Source organism: Nelusetta ayraudi, unplaced genomic scaffold, assembly GCF_046127955.1.
Source record: "Nelusetta ayraudi isolate G7.1 ecotype Tasmania unplaced genomic scaffold, CSIRO-AGI_Nayr_v1 ptg000024l, whole genome shotgun sequence".
NCBI lineage: Eukaryota > Metazoa > Chordata > Actinopteri > Tetraodontiformes > Monacanthidae > Nelusetta > Nelusetta ayraudi.
In genome coordinates, this window is record NW_027466074.1 from 1,279,386 (window position 1) to 1,295,395 (window position 16,010).

Sequence of the window (16,010 nt, forward strand, 5' to 3'; positions counted from 1 at the left end):
GGGCATAGATCAGGGGTGCTCACACTTTTTCAACATGCAAGCTACTTTTAAAATGAGCAAGTCAAAAAGATCCACCTACTATAAAACAGGAAAAGTCATTCAGAAATATATTTGTAGTCCAATGATAAAGAAAAGAAGGATTAAATGGGTCAACATGTTCCCATGTGCATTTATGCTCATCATTGCACAGAAAACTCATGGTTTAAAATTGTTTAGGTTATATCTGCCTATGTTTGATTTTATCAATAAAAGTGTGTTTACGTTAAGATGTTTTGCTGTATAGTTTTGTGTTTTCCAGCGCATAGGTTAGGGATAATTGGTGTGTGTGTGTGTGTGTGTGTGTGTGTGTGTGTGTGTGTGTGTGTGTGTGTGTGTGTGTGTGTGTGATGCAGACGTTTTGCTAGCAGCATCTCCCAGGATCTCCGGCGCGTCTGCAGTGCGTGCGCACTTTGAAGCGCATTTTCCGAGCGAGGCGTCTCCATCAGTTTACGCCAGGATTGCAAACTCACGCGACAACCCCGTTAGTTTTGCGTGTAAAACAACAGCGAAACTGTTTTTCCTGTCCCTGTCTGGTCTTTATTTGATCTGAATAGTGCCGAAGCCGATACGTCACATTTACGTTTCACTGTAAAGCACAGCACATATAAGAACAAAATCCAGCACATCGTACATTATGACCAAAATCAACCAGATCCACCGTGTTTTCTAATCCTGCCTGAACGATTCTACCTGTTGTAATTGACGCGGATCTCTCTCTCTCTCTCTCTCTCTCTCTCTCTCTCTCTCTCTCTCTCCCTCTCTCTCTCTCTCACACACACACACACACACACACACACACACACACACACACACACTCACTCTCTCTCTCTCCCTCTCTCTCTCACACTCACTCCCTCTCTCCCTCTCTCTCATGCGATCGACCCAAACTCCCTTCGCAATTGACCAGTAGATCGCGATGGACGTAATGGGCACCCCTGGCATAGATGCTTGTGTAACATGGACGTTGATGTACAAGACAGGTGGCTCCATCCTATCACCTCTCCTCTCCTCACTCTCTCCCTAAGCTCTCAAAACTATCTCCAAACTAAACGCTATCTAGTCTCAAACACTCCAAACTATAAACACGATCCAAAATCTAGTAATCCAAACTCTCTCCAAATCTCAGTTGACTGCAACTCTCCTACAATAACAACCCCATTTTGAATGGAGCCTGAGGGGTCTATATAAACCGTTAAAATATGAATTGCAGATACATATATATATATATATATATATATATATATATATATATATATATATATATATATATATATATATATATACACACACACACACACACACACACACATATATATATATATGGGTCCACTTTTCTGCTGCAGCTGGCCATTTTCATTTTACAGCGTCCAAATTTATAGCTCAGGGCGCTGGGACGAATTGCAAATTGTGTGCAGATACAGGCTTACACTTCAAATAATTATGAGAAAAATCCAACGTCAAGAGAGCACTTCCATTAGGAAATAGTCAACATGAAATTTCGTCTTCTACTGACACCTGCTGGTCAAATTGAATAGTTGCAAATATTGTGAAGAAGTTGTCATCTAATTCTAATCCTAAACAATATGGCCATTCGAAGTCAAGTATTAAGACAATTAATCAGGTTTGTACTGCTTGATTAAACACATTCATCCCGTTCCAGTGCACGAAAACCCACTCCCTTCAGGACCGTGTCAGCGAAGCCAAAACTTCCTTGAGTGACGCTTTTTCCCAGCATGCAATGCGAGCTAGCGATTCACAATACTATTTCATCACAAACATGGATGTAAAAAATAAAAAGGGACGAAAAATGAAACTTCAGGAACACAAAACCAATACATTGCAATACAAGCAGAACTGGGCCGAAGTTTTATATTATGTACACCATAATACAGCCTTCTGGTGGACAAGCCATACTATTTAATCCGTGTCCTCCTATGGCACTTCCATGGGAGGAAGCTCATCGTAGAGGTCACGTGCTGGTTGCACATCACTCCACCAATCACTTCGGGGAAGGTCTTGGCCAATCGGTTGAGTGAGTGAGTTTCACTGAACCCAATTCAGACTACTCACCCTACACTTTTTTTGTTTTGTATGAGCATTTATAAAAAACAACAACATAATAATAATATGGATTTTGACCATGTATGTTTTGGAGTTCATTGAAAGAGGTTAATAAAAAAAATATATATATGTGCGTGTGTGTGTGTGTGTGTGTGTGTGTAACTTTAACTAACTTATCTATTTCTATATTTCTATCCATCTATCTCACTTACTATCTAGGGATCTTGATATTGTGTTGGCAGATGCATTATCACGTGTACATGTGGACTAGCTGCGAAATTCTTATTTCGGGGGAACTGAGGGTTTTCTTGTTTAGTTTTGTTTGTCGGTATGTTAATAGGGTTTGGTTCTTAAGGGAGAGGGTGTTATGACCCACGGGTGGGTCTAGGTGCCTCTATGTTTGTGTCTGTGTGTGTGTGTGTGAGAGTGGATGACGCCTTGCAGGTGCGGTCCTGGATGTCGGCTGCTGATTGGACGCGCCACGGCTGAGAAGGAGGAGCAGTCGAGCCAGCCTGACGGTCATCCCTCCTCCGCTCCCAACTCTGCAGTTAGTCACTTCTGAAATGGTGTTAGAGCACGCAGCCGTAGGGGTGGGCTGCCATTTTCTTTGTCCCCTCTTTTCTCCTGTTTATTAAGTATGTAGGGAGGTTAGCCTTTCTGTATTTGGGTTCTCTTTCTTTCTTTAGTTAGTTCTAAAGGCGAGGTAGTTGGAGTTTGGTTTATTATATTGGCCTGGGCCCACCCTGAAGCCTTTGCTGCCCACCGGTTAAGTTGTTTTGTTTATTTCATTTACTGATCAATAAATGTTTTTGTTGAAAACCGCCAACTGCCGTGAGAAATTAATGAGCCTTGGGAGTGGGGGAAGGTGTCCCACACGTTGCATCTCGGTCCCCCGAGACGGGACGTAACACCGAGTTTTCACCGTGACAGCAGGTTGAGCTCCTACCGTTTTACAAGTGACGTCGTCACGTTAGCCTGTTCCATCCTTGCTAAATTCTTTAAAGAACTACCGTTAGTAAACTTTTAAATTATAATACACTCTACACTAATTGTAATTTCCTGCCCGTGGTTCTATATTGCAACAGTTGACGGCTCATATCAGCAGATAAGCAGCAACAATCTGGGCATTGCGGGTGATTCCTAAATATGTCATTTCTTATTAATTAGCCCATAAGTGTTGTCCACCAGTGTGACACCAAATGCTTGTTGCTGACAGCAGTGAAGAAATGACACTCTAGTGGTTCTGCACATTAGTATAAATAGAGTGATTCTCTATCATTACATGACAGGACGGCGGCACTCTGACAGATTCCATGAACCTGGAGACTGATGATCCAGACTTTGGTCCAGATGACACAACAGGCCACAGTGGAAACGGGTCAGAGCATGGACTGGCTGCTGAAAGGATCCAGGTAGGTGGCGCTGTCATCCCAAGGTGTGTGGTGTGGAGGATCAGGGCCAAAGTTCCAGATGCTCACAGATGTGACTGTGGATTCAGGAGGAGTGTTTGAAGGCTGGACTCCCAACAGTGATTGGCTGCTGAGGACCTCTCAATTACAATCAGGTTTTTTAGTGGCTGTGAGATTGAAAGTGAGATTGCATTGTCCAGGTAGGAGGACAGCAGTCAGCCATGTTTCACCTCCAGTCAACACGCAGTGGTTCACATGAAGGTCCAAGAGGCCTACAGACCTACACTGAGTCTGGACGTGGCAGTACAGTTGGATCATTGTCTTTGTTGTGTTGTTTGGTCATTGTGATCCAATGTAATGTGAGAGAAGGACGAGTGCAGTTATATTGGAGTGAGTTATTTAGAGTGTAATAGAAGTTATCATGCAGAGTCTGTTTTTATGAAATGTTCTATCACCTGGCAACCATCCATCCATCCATCCATCCATCCATCCATCTTCTACTGCCGTATCTGGAGTCAGGTCTCGCGGGCAGCAGCCTCAGCAGAGACCCTCAGACTTCCCTGGACCCAGTCACCTCCTCCAGCTCCTCCAGTGGGACCCCAAGGCTTCCCAGTCCAGCCCAGAGACCTGGTCCCTCCAGCAGGGTCTCCTCCTGGTGGGACATGCCTGGAACACCTCCCCAGGGAGGCGTCCCAAACAAGACCCCGAGATGCTGGAACTCCTCCCCCTGAGGCAGGGCCTCCCCACCGACCCAGAGAGGGCAAACCACCTCATATCCAGCATTGATTTATCTGTTGGTGATTAATTATAATGTAACATTTATTTTATTTAAATTATATTTGAACTGAATTGGATTTGTTTGTAAAAGTGAGATTTATTTTCATTGATTCATGTGGTTTATGTTGAGACCGAGTGGAGAAGTGGGTATGGCCTACAGAAGGTTTGAGTACACAAGTTATTCAGATATGGAGAATCCCCATGGTAGGACTTCAGGAGATATATAATCAAAGTGTTAAAGCAGCAGAAATGAAACGTCAGTTGAGGTCAAGGTCACACAGGTTGTGATGGCTTTTATTGTCAGAATATTGAATCATTGAAATATAATGTTTGAGCTTGTAACAAAGTTAGGATGATATAACATAATCACATAAAATAAATGATCTGGTTTCCTTCTGATTCATTGACGTCCTTCTGAAATCTCCACACAAACATCTGGCAAGCATCAAAACCATGAATTATTTTGAGGGAAACTTCTTTTGTCTTACTTATGATTCAATAATGATTTGAGTTCCCATCACAGGTGTTGTGAATCACTTTATCTTTTCCACATGATTTCCTTATTTAAGATCATGAAGCAGAAATAAAGTCTCTTGAAAAGTATTTTTCACCTCCAAAATGAAGATGTTATAGAAGTCTGAAGTGAGAGCAGAGCAGTGTGTTGTTGATGTGTGGAACCTTCATGCTGAGATGTTCCAGCCGTGGATGATGAGAGCAGAAGCAGTGGTTGTGTTGCTGCTGCCTTCACTGAGCAGCAGCTCCAAGTCCTGCTTCTTCCACTGAGGATTCAGCTCCACCAGTGGCTTCTGGGACGTCTCTCCCAGTAACCACAGCAGCTTGTAGGGAGAAGCAGTCCGCCAGCCACCAGGCTGCACTGGGGTCAAAGGTCGTGACACACCCACACAGTGTTGGTGCCTGCAGCTTGCTGTTTGGCTCCACTGGTTGTAGTTCCGTCAGCCACCAGTAGATGAAGCTCTCCTCTTCACTCTCCTCATCCTCACCACCACCTGCAAAGATAAGAAGAGACAGCAGGAGTCAGGACTCACGGTCCTTGAACGCATCATCACAGAGACGTTGACTGTTGATGAAGATGATGGAGTGACTGGTGAGAAGAAGCAGACTCTCAGTCACATGTCAAGTGTGGAACATCAGAAGGTCATGTGACCATGGAGTGTTGGACTGATACTGAGGCCTGATGAAGATGAACTGATCAATAATTGAGTGGTGAACTGAGAGAAGAAGCAGTTTGGCAGCAGATGTTGGATGAATGAGGAGCAGCTGGACGTCACCATCCTCCTCTCACACTGTGACTGGGAACAGGGGACCTCTGCTGTGGGATCAACTGGCTTTGGTGCTGGAACCATCATCCAATGGTTCCAAACCAGTACTAACCTCACACTCTCCAGTTGATGGTCACTGCTGTAGACAAGATCCATTAGTGGCTTCACTCCTGAATCCTGCAGCTGGTTCCCATCCAGGTCCAGCTCTCTGAGGTGGGAGGGGTTGGACTTCAGAGATGAGAGCAGCCAATCACAGCTGAGCTCTGACAAACTGCAGTCAATCAACCTGAACAGAGAATAAATGATGGAGAGTTTATAATGATGGAGCGTTTTTCCAGGGTGTCATCACTCTGAAAATTAAAGTGAAACGTCGACTTCAGAATCTGACACTACAGAAAATGTCACCTTGAAATGAAATCCTCAGTCCAAAACTAATGTGTGTTGAAATGATGTTTGGTCACATGACCACTGATGACCTGTTTTTCCTTTTCCTTTTTCTTTTTTTTTCTTTTGTTTTTTTACTTCAAACATGAACAGAATGAAGTTTTCATATTCTGGATGTCATTTTGAGATGAATCAACCTTCAGTTCAATGTTTATTCAACATGTGTGATGAACTGTGTTTGATGCTGAAACCATCATCCACTGGTTCCAAACCAGTACTGACCTCAGAGTTTACAGTTTACAGTCTGGACTCTGCAGAAAACCACTCAGCTCCTTCACTGCTGAATCCTGCAGCTGGTTCCAACTCAGGTGCAGCTCTCTGAGGTGGGAGGGGTTGGACTTCAGAGCTGAGAGCAGCCAATCACAGCTGAGCTTTGACAACCTGCAATACTCCAACCTGAATAGAAAATAAATGATGGAGAGTTTATAATGATGGATGAGTTTTTCCAGGGTGTCATCACTCTGAAAATCAAAGTGAAATCGACTTCAGAATCTGACACTACAGAATAAAATGGGAGAGGGAGGGCGAGCGAACGAGTGCTGCACTGTGGAGTCCATTACTGGCTCTTGATGATGTTGCTGTCTGGGCCCCCTTGCACCAAAGTAGGATTGCGTCATCCAAGATGAGTCACTAAGCCTTCAGCGTTCAACCAATCCACAACACGTGTGTCCAGGCTTCATGGGTCGCACTAAAAGCCATCCAGGATGAGAAGACACGGATTCATCAAGCCAGGTGAAAGCTCTCCTGGATCAGTGCGCAAATCTCGCGGCTTCCTTCCATAGACCCCCGTTATGGAGCTGGGATTGACGGATTGGCCATCTTTGACCTCCTCAGAAGCCTCCATGAGGATTTGCGCCTGGGAGGGGGATTCCGACTCTCTACCGTCCAGTGTCACAACAACAACTTCATGTTACTCTTTGATGTGTCTTCATGTTTCTATAATAATAATAATAACAATAAACTTTATTTATATAGCACTGCTCATACACAACATGTGCAACCCACAGTGCTTAACAAAATAAAACAAAACAAAACAAAGAAAGGTAATAATAATAAGAAGAAGAACAACAATCATAATAATAACAATGAGAAAAAATAAAAAGCTCCACTGCCCCTCCCCCCACCCCATACGGACCCACCCCTCCCCACCAACGCACACAGACAAACGCCCACCCCCATATTCACACAGACATTAGATAACACGGCTTGACACTGAAGAATCTGATGAGGAAAGGCCACTATGGGGAGCCGTCCACACAAGGGGGCACCATGGCCTGCAGCGCCCCTATGGGCAGACCAGGCGTAGCTCCCACCGTGAAGGGCCCCCCATGAGGAAACACTGGCACTAAAAGTATCAAAGGGAGAATAATCATAATGAGAAATAAACCAAATACATAAAAATAAAGTGTGAAACAGTGGCATAAAAATGGGTAACCATTATAAAAGTATAAAAATCAATTGAAGGTAATAAAAGGCATAAAAATAGTAAAACGGCATAAAATTAGTGGAGTAAGAGAGAGAAGAGTAAAAGAAGTCAGTTAAACGGCAGGTTAAAAAGGTACGTCTTGAGCCTCCCCTTAAAAATATCAACAGTCTCTGCGGCCCTGAGGCTCTCTGGCAGGCTGTTCCACCGAGTAGGGCCGTAATGGCTGAAAGCAGCCTCACCATGGGTTTTTTTTTTTGACTCGGGGAACAGTTAACAGGCCAGTGCCAGAAGACCTAGGATATGATGAAAGCAGGTCAGTTAGATAAGATGGGCCAAGACCGTTGAGACATTTAAAAACTAATAAGAGAACCTTAAAATCAATCCTGAAGCGGACGGGGAGCCAAAGCAGCGACTTTAAAAGCGGTGTAATATGTTCCCTTCCTCTGGTCCTAGTCAGCACACGTGCGACTGAGTTTTGTAGTATTTGTAGACTGTAAACACTCTTTTTGGGAAGACCAGAGAGCAGGGCATTGCAATAATCTAGTCTACAAGAAATAACAGCATGCATTAGCACCTCCGTGTTGGCCTGAGAGAGGAACGGGCGGATTCTGGCTATTTTCTTTAGATGATAAAAACCTATCTTTGTAATATTTTTTATATGTGGAACAAAGGTGAGCTCAGAATCAAAAACAACACCCAGATTCTTTACAAATTGCGAGGGTTTAAAATCCCGACGTTTTGGTAAAAGTTCCTCTCTCCGGCCTTCAGGACCAATAACTAAAATCTCAGTTTTGTCCTTGTTAAGCTGTAGGAAATTCTCTGCCATCCATGATTTGATATCTAAAATACAGTTTAAAAGGGCGTCAATTGGCGCTGTGTCATCAGGAGACACGGCAATGTACATTTGTGTATCATCAGCATAGCTGTGGAAGCTGATGCCGTGTTTCCTTACAACGTCCCCCAAGGAAAGCATGTACAGATTAAAAAGAACCGGACCTAAAATTGACCCTTGGGGGACCCCACATCTAATTTCATGCATTCTGGAGGAGCACGTATCCATACTTACAAAGAAACATCGATCTGTGAGATAAGAACGAAACCAGTTAAAAACAGTACCTGACAGGCCCACCAGGTTTCTGAGTCTATTTAATAAAATATGGTGATCTACTGTATCAAAAGCAGCGCTTTGATCCAGTAGCACCAAGACTGTCAGCTTCTGAGAGTCTGCGTTACACCTGAAATCATTGACGATCTTTAAAAGGGCTGTCTCAGGACTGTGGTTCTTTCTAAAACCAGATTGATAATTCTCTAAAATATTGTTTGTATTTAAAAAGTAATTTACTTGGTTAAAAAACAGTTTTTCTAAAATCTTACTTAAAAATGGTAAGTTGGATACAGGTCGGTAGTTATTAAAAATGTTTGGATCCAAGTTGCTCCTCTTCAAAAGGGGCCTCACCACCGCCGTTCTAGAGGCAGCAGGGAAAACACCCGTCTGAAGAGAGCAATTGACAATATATAAAATCTGCTCCTCAAAGAACCCATAAAGTGACTTTAAGAGTGACGTGGGAATTGGGTCTAAAAGGCAGGCTGTGGGCTTTACTTGGGAGAAAACTCGACCAAGTGTCCTTGCATCAACTAGAGCAAAACTCTCCAGTGTTTCCTCAGATAAAAGTGGTTGTCCAGATGTGTAGAAAAATTGATTTTGATTAATTAAAATACTGGACCTAATGACATCAATTTTACTTACAAAGTGGTCTGCAAAATCCTCACAGAGGGCATCTGTTGGTGTCTGTACGTCCTGATTAAAATTTGTATTGGTTAAAAGATTGAAGGTAGAGAAAAGAAATCAAGGGTTTTTGCTATTGTTTGTGATGAGGTTGGAGAAATGGGTTATTCTTGCCTCTTTGACAGTTTTATTGTAAGATTTGAGTAGATGACGAAATGTTTCATAATGGACAGTGTTACGAGAGTTAACCACTAGATGGCAGCCAAGTTCCATGCAATATGCAGAGACATCTAGTGCGAGTTGATGACGTTGGCTTCCGGGTGTTTTACCTGATGAGCACTGTTCTAACCATAGATATATACAGAAGGCGAGATGTCTTATCCGCGCTGCTGGCCAATGGAATCGAACGTCCGCACTGGCAGCCATCTTGCCACAGTCACCTCGCTCCGCCCCTCTCACTCATAACTATGTATTCTTATTGTGCATGTTCTTTTAAATAGCCCTAAATTGCTCTATTTTCAACCGAATTTCGAGCGGTTTGGTTTGTTACAAAGGTTATAAGCATAGTTATGATACTGCATACTTATTAATGATTTATAACCATAGGCTTTCATGTGAAAATAGCAAAAACACGCACACACCCGTATTTAATGAAAACATATATGCTAAACGCTAAACTAAACAAACCAGCACTAAATCGTAACATTAATCAAACAGCTCCAACAATATCTTACAGATGAAATGTGATCCTACAAGCTTTTGTTTGTGGACAGCGACGATTGCTGCAACCATAAGCACCATAAGAAGTTCGGCATTTTTTCAGTCACCGATTTCCTGTAGAAACCATAATGCATGATGCTGTAGCAAAGCAATCCAATTGTAAATCATTTGCGAATTAAGTTAAATGATATAGAAAAAAAGCTATTCTGTCTCTCCATATGTCAAATTGCTTGTTTTATTTACACCTACCAATCCTAATCCCTTTTATCACAACAAGAAAAAAGACGGACTGTAATCTCAGGTTGTAACCGTTCGACTCTGAATCAAACAGGTGGGGGATGAGATATCAGCAGCTCTAGTTCATTGATCACCGTGTCTCTGCTGCATGAACTGATGAGACTGCGTTCATGCAGCAGCAACGTTATAGGAAACGCACCTCAGCGAATAACTACAACCGACACCACAAATATTGTATGTGAACAAAATACTAGTTTGTCCTGAAATAGCTGTTGGCTAAACTTAACTTAAGAAATGAAAATCTTAGTGGTCTCAGTCGTATTAACTTGTGCAGATAGGCTGCCATAGCACCATTGTGTTTTTTTTCTAATAGAAAGCTGCACTCTCAACATGTTCAACCATCCAGAATTATTGCTACGTTATGAACGTTTGTAAGAAAGCAAACCGTGTGCAAAGCCGTCAAGTTTTCAGCGAGATCAGAGTGTTAATGTTTGTTCAGATCACTCACGTTCCCTCACATTCACTACATCAGACCGTGACTGCCTGACTGTGGAAAGATGGCGGCCAGTGCGGACGTTGGATTCTGCGCCGTGAGACATCTAGCCTTCTGTATATATCTATGGTTATAACTAGCGGCCATACAATAAAAGTAGCGTATCTACAAAGATTGCATGACTGTATAAAAGAAAGAACGAAACATGGTGTCAGAAGCGGAAACTTAACGCCGCGGCTGAAGACAGAACAACAAGGCGCTATAAAGGCTGGACGTTTTTTCAATGGAGCTAAACTGCTAAGCTAATACCTGACGAACCATGGCTTTTTCGATTCCTGTACCAGACGCAATGGACATGAAGGGCGACGTATATAACAACTGGACACTCTTTAGAGCACAATGGGAAAACTATGAGATAACAACGGAACTGGACAAAAAAGAAGCAAAAGTAAGAGTAGCCACCCTGCTTACAGTAATGGGCAAAGAATGTCACATAATACAAAGACATCTTCACATGTCAGCGGAGGACAGAGACAATCCACAGAAGAATCTGGATGCACTACAAAAACACTTTGAACCTTCCAGAAATGTAATCTACGAGTGCTACGTATTTAACACTGCACAGCAGAGTCAACATGAGTCAACAGAGTAATATGTTGCAAACCTGAGAAAGCTAGCAGACAAATGTGCATTTGGTCCCCTGCGAGATGAATTGATCCGTGACAGATTAGTGCTTGTGACTAAAAATGCAAGTACACAAGCACTCATGTTACGTGAATCAGAACTCACACTTGCCAAAGCAATAGACATGTTTAGAGTCAGCGAACTAGCACAAATTCAAAATAAGATAATAACTGGTGTGAAACAGGAGAATGTACACTTTGCACATGACAAACGCTCAGAGATGCGCCCCTCATTTGCACCTCAGCATAATTACAAAGAGCATATGGGACATGCAAACAAAGATAAACGCCCAAATAATAACCTCTGTCGTTACTGTGGAGCAGTGCATGACAGAATGAAATGCCCTGCATTTGGCGTCATCTGCAAAGCCTGTGGAAAGAAAAACCACTTGCCACTGCAAGAGTGTGCAAACAAGCCCAGCGCAAGACACGGGTGAACTTTCTTGGAGAAGACAGAGTAGAGGAGGAAGAAGAAATGGAAGAGGTGTGGTTCCTATCAAACATAAACGCTATGGAACAGGGAAACGAGAAATGGCTTGTCAACCTCAAAGTAACACCGTACATGACTGAACCAGTATCATCTGACCCTAGCCATACAATCACATGTCAATTGGACACAGGAGCCACAACCAACGCCATAAGCTTCAGAGATCTACAGCTCATCACACAAGATGGTAATCCAGACATACCAGCCAGCAAAGCCACCATTAAACTGTATGATGGGTCACAAGTGAAACTAGCTGGGTTGTGTCACCTCAAAGCTGACCATGATGGACAAACACACGACCTGAAGTTTCAAGTTATACACACGTCACAAATGCCTCTGCTTTCTGCAAAAACATGCAAAAGACTCAACTTGCTATTTCATACACCACACAGATATGTCATCTACAGCGGTCTCACGCAGCACAACAGGGACAGATATGCATTTCACAACCACCACAGAGGACATCATCTCAAAATACAACAACGTGTTTGAAGGCCTTGGCTGTCTTCCTGGTGAACTACACCTCGAGGTGGACCCCGACATTAGGCCTGTGCATCAGGTAACAGGACGAATTCCCATTCCGCTCAAACACAAAGTCACTGAAGCCGTACGATCCATGGAGAAGAATGGCATCATCAAAAGAGTCACAGAGCCAACACAATGGATCAGCAACATGGTTGTCATAGAAAAACCAGGAAAGCTGCGCACCTGCATTGATCCCAGCACACTCAATAAAGCTCTACGGCGGTCACACTACCAGATGCCAACAATAGAGGAGATACTCCCAGACATTGCAAAAGCAAAAGTATTCTCCGTGCTTGATGCCAAAGATGGCTACTGGCAAGTCAAACTTGAAGAAGAGAGCAGTTATCTGACCACCTTTTGGACCCCGCTTGGCAGATTCGGGTGGCTAAGGATGCCTTTCGGCATAAAACCAGCTGCAGAAGAATATCAACGCAGGCAACATGAGGTGTTGCAAGGCCTGACCGGTGTAAGTGTCATTGCAGACGACATTCTTCTCTACGGCTGTGGAGACACTTCAGAAGAGGCACTAACTGACCATGACAGAAACCTGACTGCCTTGCTGCAGAGGGCCAGGGAGGTCAATCTAAAGCTCAATAAAAAGAAGCTGAAACTAAAACTATCCAGTGTCCAATACATGGGACATCTTCTCACCACAGAGGGCCTTCGCCCTGACCCAGAGAAGGTGGCAGCGTTTCAACACATGCAAACACCCACTGATGTTAAATCGCTACAGAGATTCCTGGGGTTTGTAAATTATCTTGCCAAATTTCTTCCTCATCTCTCAGATGTGTGCGAGCCTCTCCAACGCCTGACAGATAAGGACGTGGAGTGGACATGGCTATCACAACATGAATCTGCCGTTGACACTGTGAAGCAATTAATCACATGACACCCAGTACTCAAGTACTACAACCTGCAGGAAGAAGTCACACTACAGTGTGACGCCAGCGAGACAGGCCTAGGTGCAGCTCTTCTTCAGAATGGGCAACATGTTGCATTCGCCTACTGAACAGAGATATGCGCAAAGGTGGTGTACAAGCAAGGGAAGGATCTTCATGTGGCAGATTTTCTGTCGAGGACTTAACAGCCAAACACACAGCATGCCCACATGCAAACACCTGCCACCATCTATGCCATGGGCCTCACCACCGAAGACCTACAACGAGTCGACCACCTCGCAGACACGAATATTTCAACAGCTACACTGGAGTCCATTAGAACTGCCACAATCAAAAATCCACTATGTTGTGCACTCCAGACTTACATATTGAAAGGGTGGCCCACAGCTACACAAGCAGTAGCTCCAGAACTGCGACCTTTCTACTACTCTGACTACTGGGAACTAGATGAACTTTCAGACACAACTAGTGATGTTCTCTCTGACACGGGGCTTCGAACCACGCCCCACAACTCGGTAGGGTTTTTTTCTGAAGCACTGCTCCGGAGCTTGCTTCAAATCACGTGACTGATGACGTTTGAACCACTTCACTGCTTCATTCAGACTGAATCAGCTGGCTGGTTTGGTTCAGTGGGCGAGGCTTTGAAAGACTGGCAGGTCTCAGTTGAGTTTAAAATGGATGAAACGGCGCAATGCGTTGCCTATCTGGTCGATACCTTTTGGATTGATTTGATCAGCTTTCGTATTGCTTTCGGTTTGCTTTCTTATTGCTCTGCAACGGAACCAACCAGGAAGAGATCTCAAGTCTGGGAGCATTTTGAAATTGTGCCGCCGAACAAGGTCATTTGTTACAAGCGTATTACTCTAACTTATTCATACAATAACAAATAAAAGCCCTGAAAATGCTGAGTCAGCTGTGCGCCGGTTAAAATCTGAGTGTGCGGCATTGTTGCGGAATATACCGCATGAAGAGGAGCCGCCATCTACTTCGAGAGCACAGCCAGAACCAGCTGCATCTTCCCAAGGTACAAAAATTATAGAATTTGGATCAATAGACTTTATTTGTATTTTTTCATGTACAGACTAAACTTTATCTAATGTTTCATTTTCAGCCATTGACCTGTGGAAGCTGTTGGACCGGGACGCTGAAGAAGCGAGGGCATCCAGCAATGCTACTGCTGATGCCATAGTGGAGGTGCAGTGTTATCACAGGACCCTCTGGTGGACTGGATGACACACAAAGCTGTATACCCAAACCTATACAAGCTAGCAAATGAGTACCTGCCTGGCAACACCAGCATCCTCTGTGCCCTGCGAGAGGGTGTTTTCGAAAGCTGGGGAAATAGTTTCCGAAAAGAGAAACACCCAAGCACCTTAAGCCCATACACCCCATCTGTACATAAAATATATAGAAAAAAGAAAAAGGAAAAAATGTAGGGACAACAGTCAAACAGACAGCAGACTCGAGCACATAGTTGGTGACAGGAGGGAAGGGGCTTCAGAACTAGAAGGGGCTCCAGTGTTGACTGATGTGCCAAGTGTCCCCCAATCTGGACATTTAGGCCTCAAGCAGACCAGAACCAGATCCAACATAAAACCTCCTGAGAGGTACCGCAAAGACTTTGTTGTTTAAACTTTCTGAAGAAGAAATGTCATCTCTTGTTTATTTCTGTGCCACTTTGTTCATGTGGACTGTTCATTTTTTTCCCTAATGTTTAGGAGAGTGAACTAGTCATTTCTGTTTAACCTGTAGCCAGCTATTGTTGTTGCTGGCCACGTAACTCTCATCCGGTCACTATTGTCCATTTTCAACTGCTTTCTTTCCATATGTTAAAGGAGATGTTACGAAAGTTAACCACTAGATGGCAGCCACGTTCCATGCAATATGCAGAGACATCTGGTGCGAGTTGATGACGTTGGCTTCCGGGTGTTTTACCTGATGAGCACCGTTATAACTTGCGGCCATACAATAAAAGTAGCGTATCTACAAAGATTGCCTGACTGTATAAAAGAAAGAACGAAACAAGGACAGGAGTTGGGGAAAGAACACCTCACCCCATCAACAACCACAGAATCAACGAGGCAAACGTCCCTGTCACTGTCCCGCCACAAGGGGCGAAACGTCAATGAATGGTAGTTCATGGTTGATGACCCTGCAGCTGACCCGTGGGCACCGAAAGAAGTGCGACAGGCAGCAATGCCAAGCAGGAAATGTCTCCTACCTGTACATTTACAGTAAGTCATAAAATAGCTATATTGCATTTATTTTTCAGTGTTTTAAGAGTCCTTTCATTAAAAAGCTAAATACCATGAAGACACATATTTTGTGGAAACACACCCACTCCCACATTCAGGTGGAGGTCCTCCACCCCCGCGAGATGTAAACTGTAGGAGGCGGCGACTCTCACTGGAAGTGTCGGGACTGTTCTTCGCTGTAGGGGAGCGCTCCTCGTGGAGCAACTCTACTTCCGGTGTAGGGAATGCGTTATGCAGCGTTTTCTTGCTTTGCATCGCTCCTCTGATGAATTGAATGTTTTTATGTCCTGCAGCGTGTTGTTTTTTTGTTTTGTTTTGCACCACGATCCTTTTTTTGTACCGTTTTAAACTTGTATTTGTGTTTGTGACTTTGCGTCGTTTCCGTGCTCAAATACGCGATTGTCCTCCTGGACACCGGAGTATCTGCAGATACCTGGCAAAGTTTTATCCAGGATACGTTTTCACCTCAACGGGCCCAGAAATGGGCCCGCGCTGGTAAGTTTCGCTGTTTGCCGGACCTAAACCCACTCTGATCTAAGACAACAAAAC

General features: G+C 43.8%; 1 protein-coding gene across 1 annotated transcript in view; it reads left to right on the plus strand.

Moving 5' to 3' along the window:
* The first annotated feature begins 1,006 nt into the window (after nt 1-1,006).
* Nucleotides 1,007-16,010, plus strand: part of LOC142889833 (NACHT, LRR and PYD domains-containing protein 12-like) — an 82,420-nt gene continuing 67,416 nt past the window's right edge. Inside the window, exon 1 of the mRNA XM_076028489.1 lies at nt 1,007-1,019. Within this exon, the coding sequence (XP_075884604.1) occupies nt 1,007-1,019 (13 nt within the window). The remainder of the gene's footprint in view (nt 1,020-16,010) is intronic.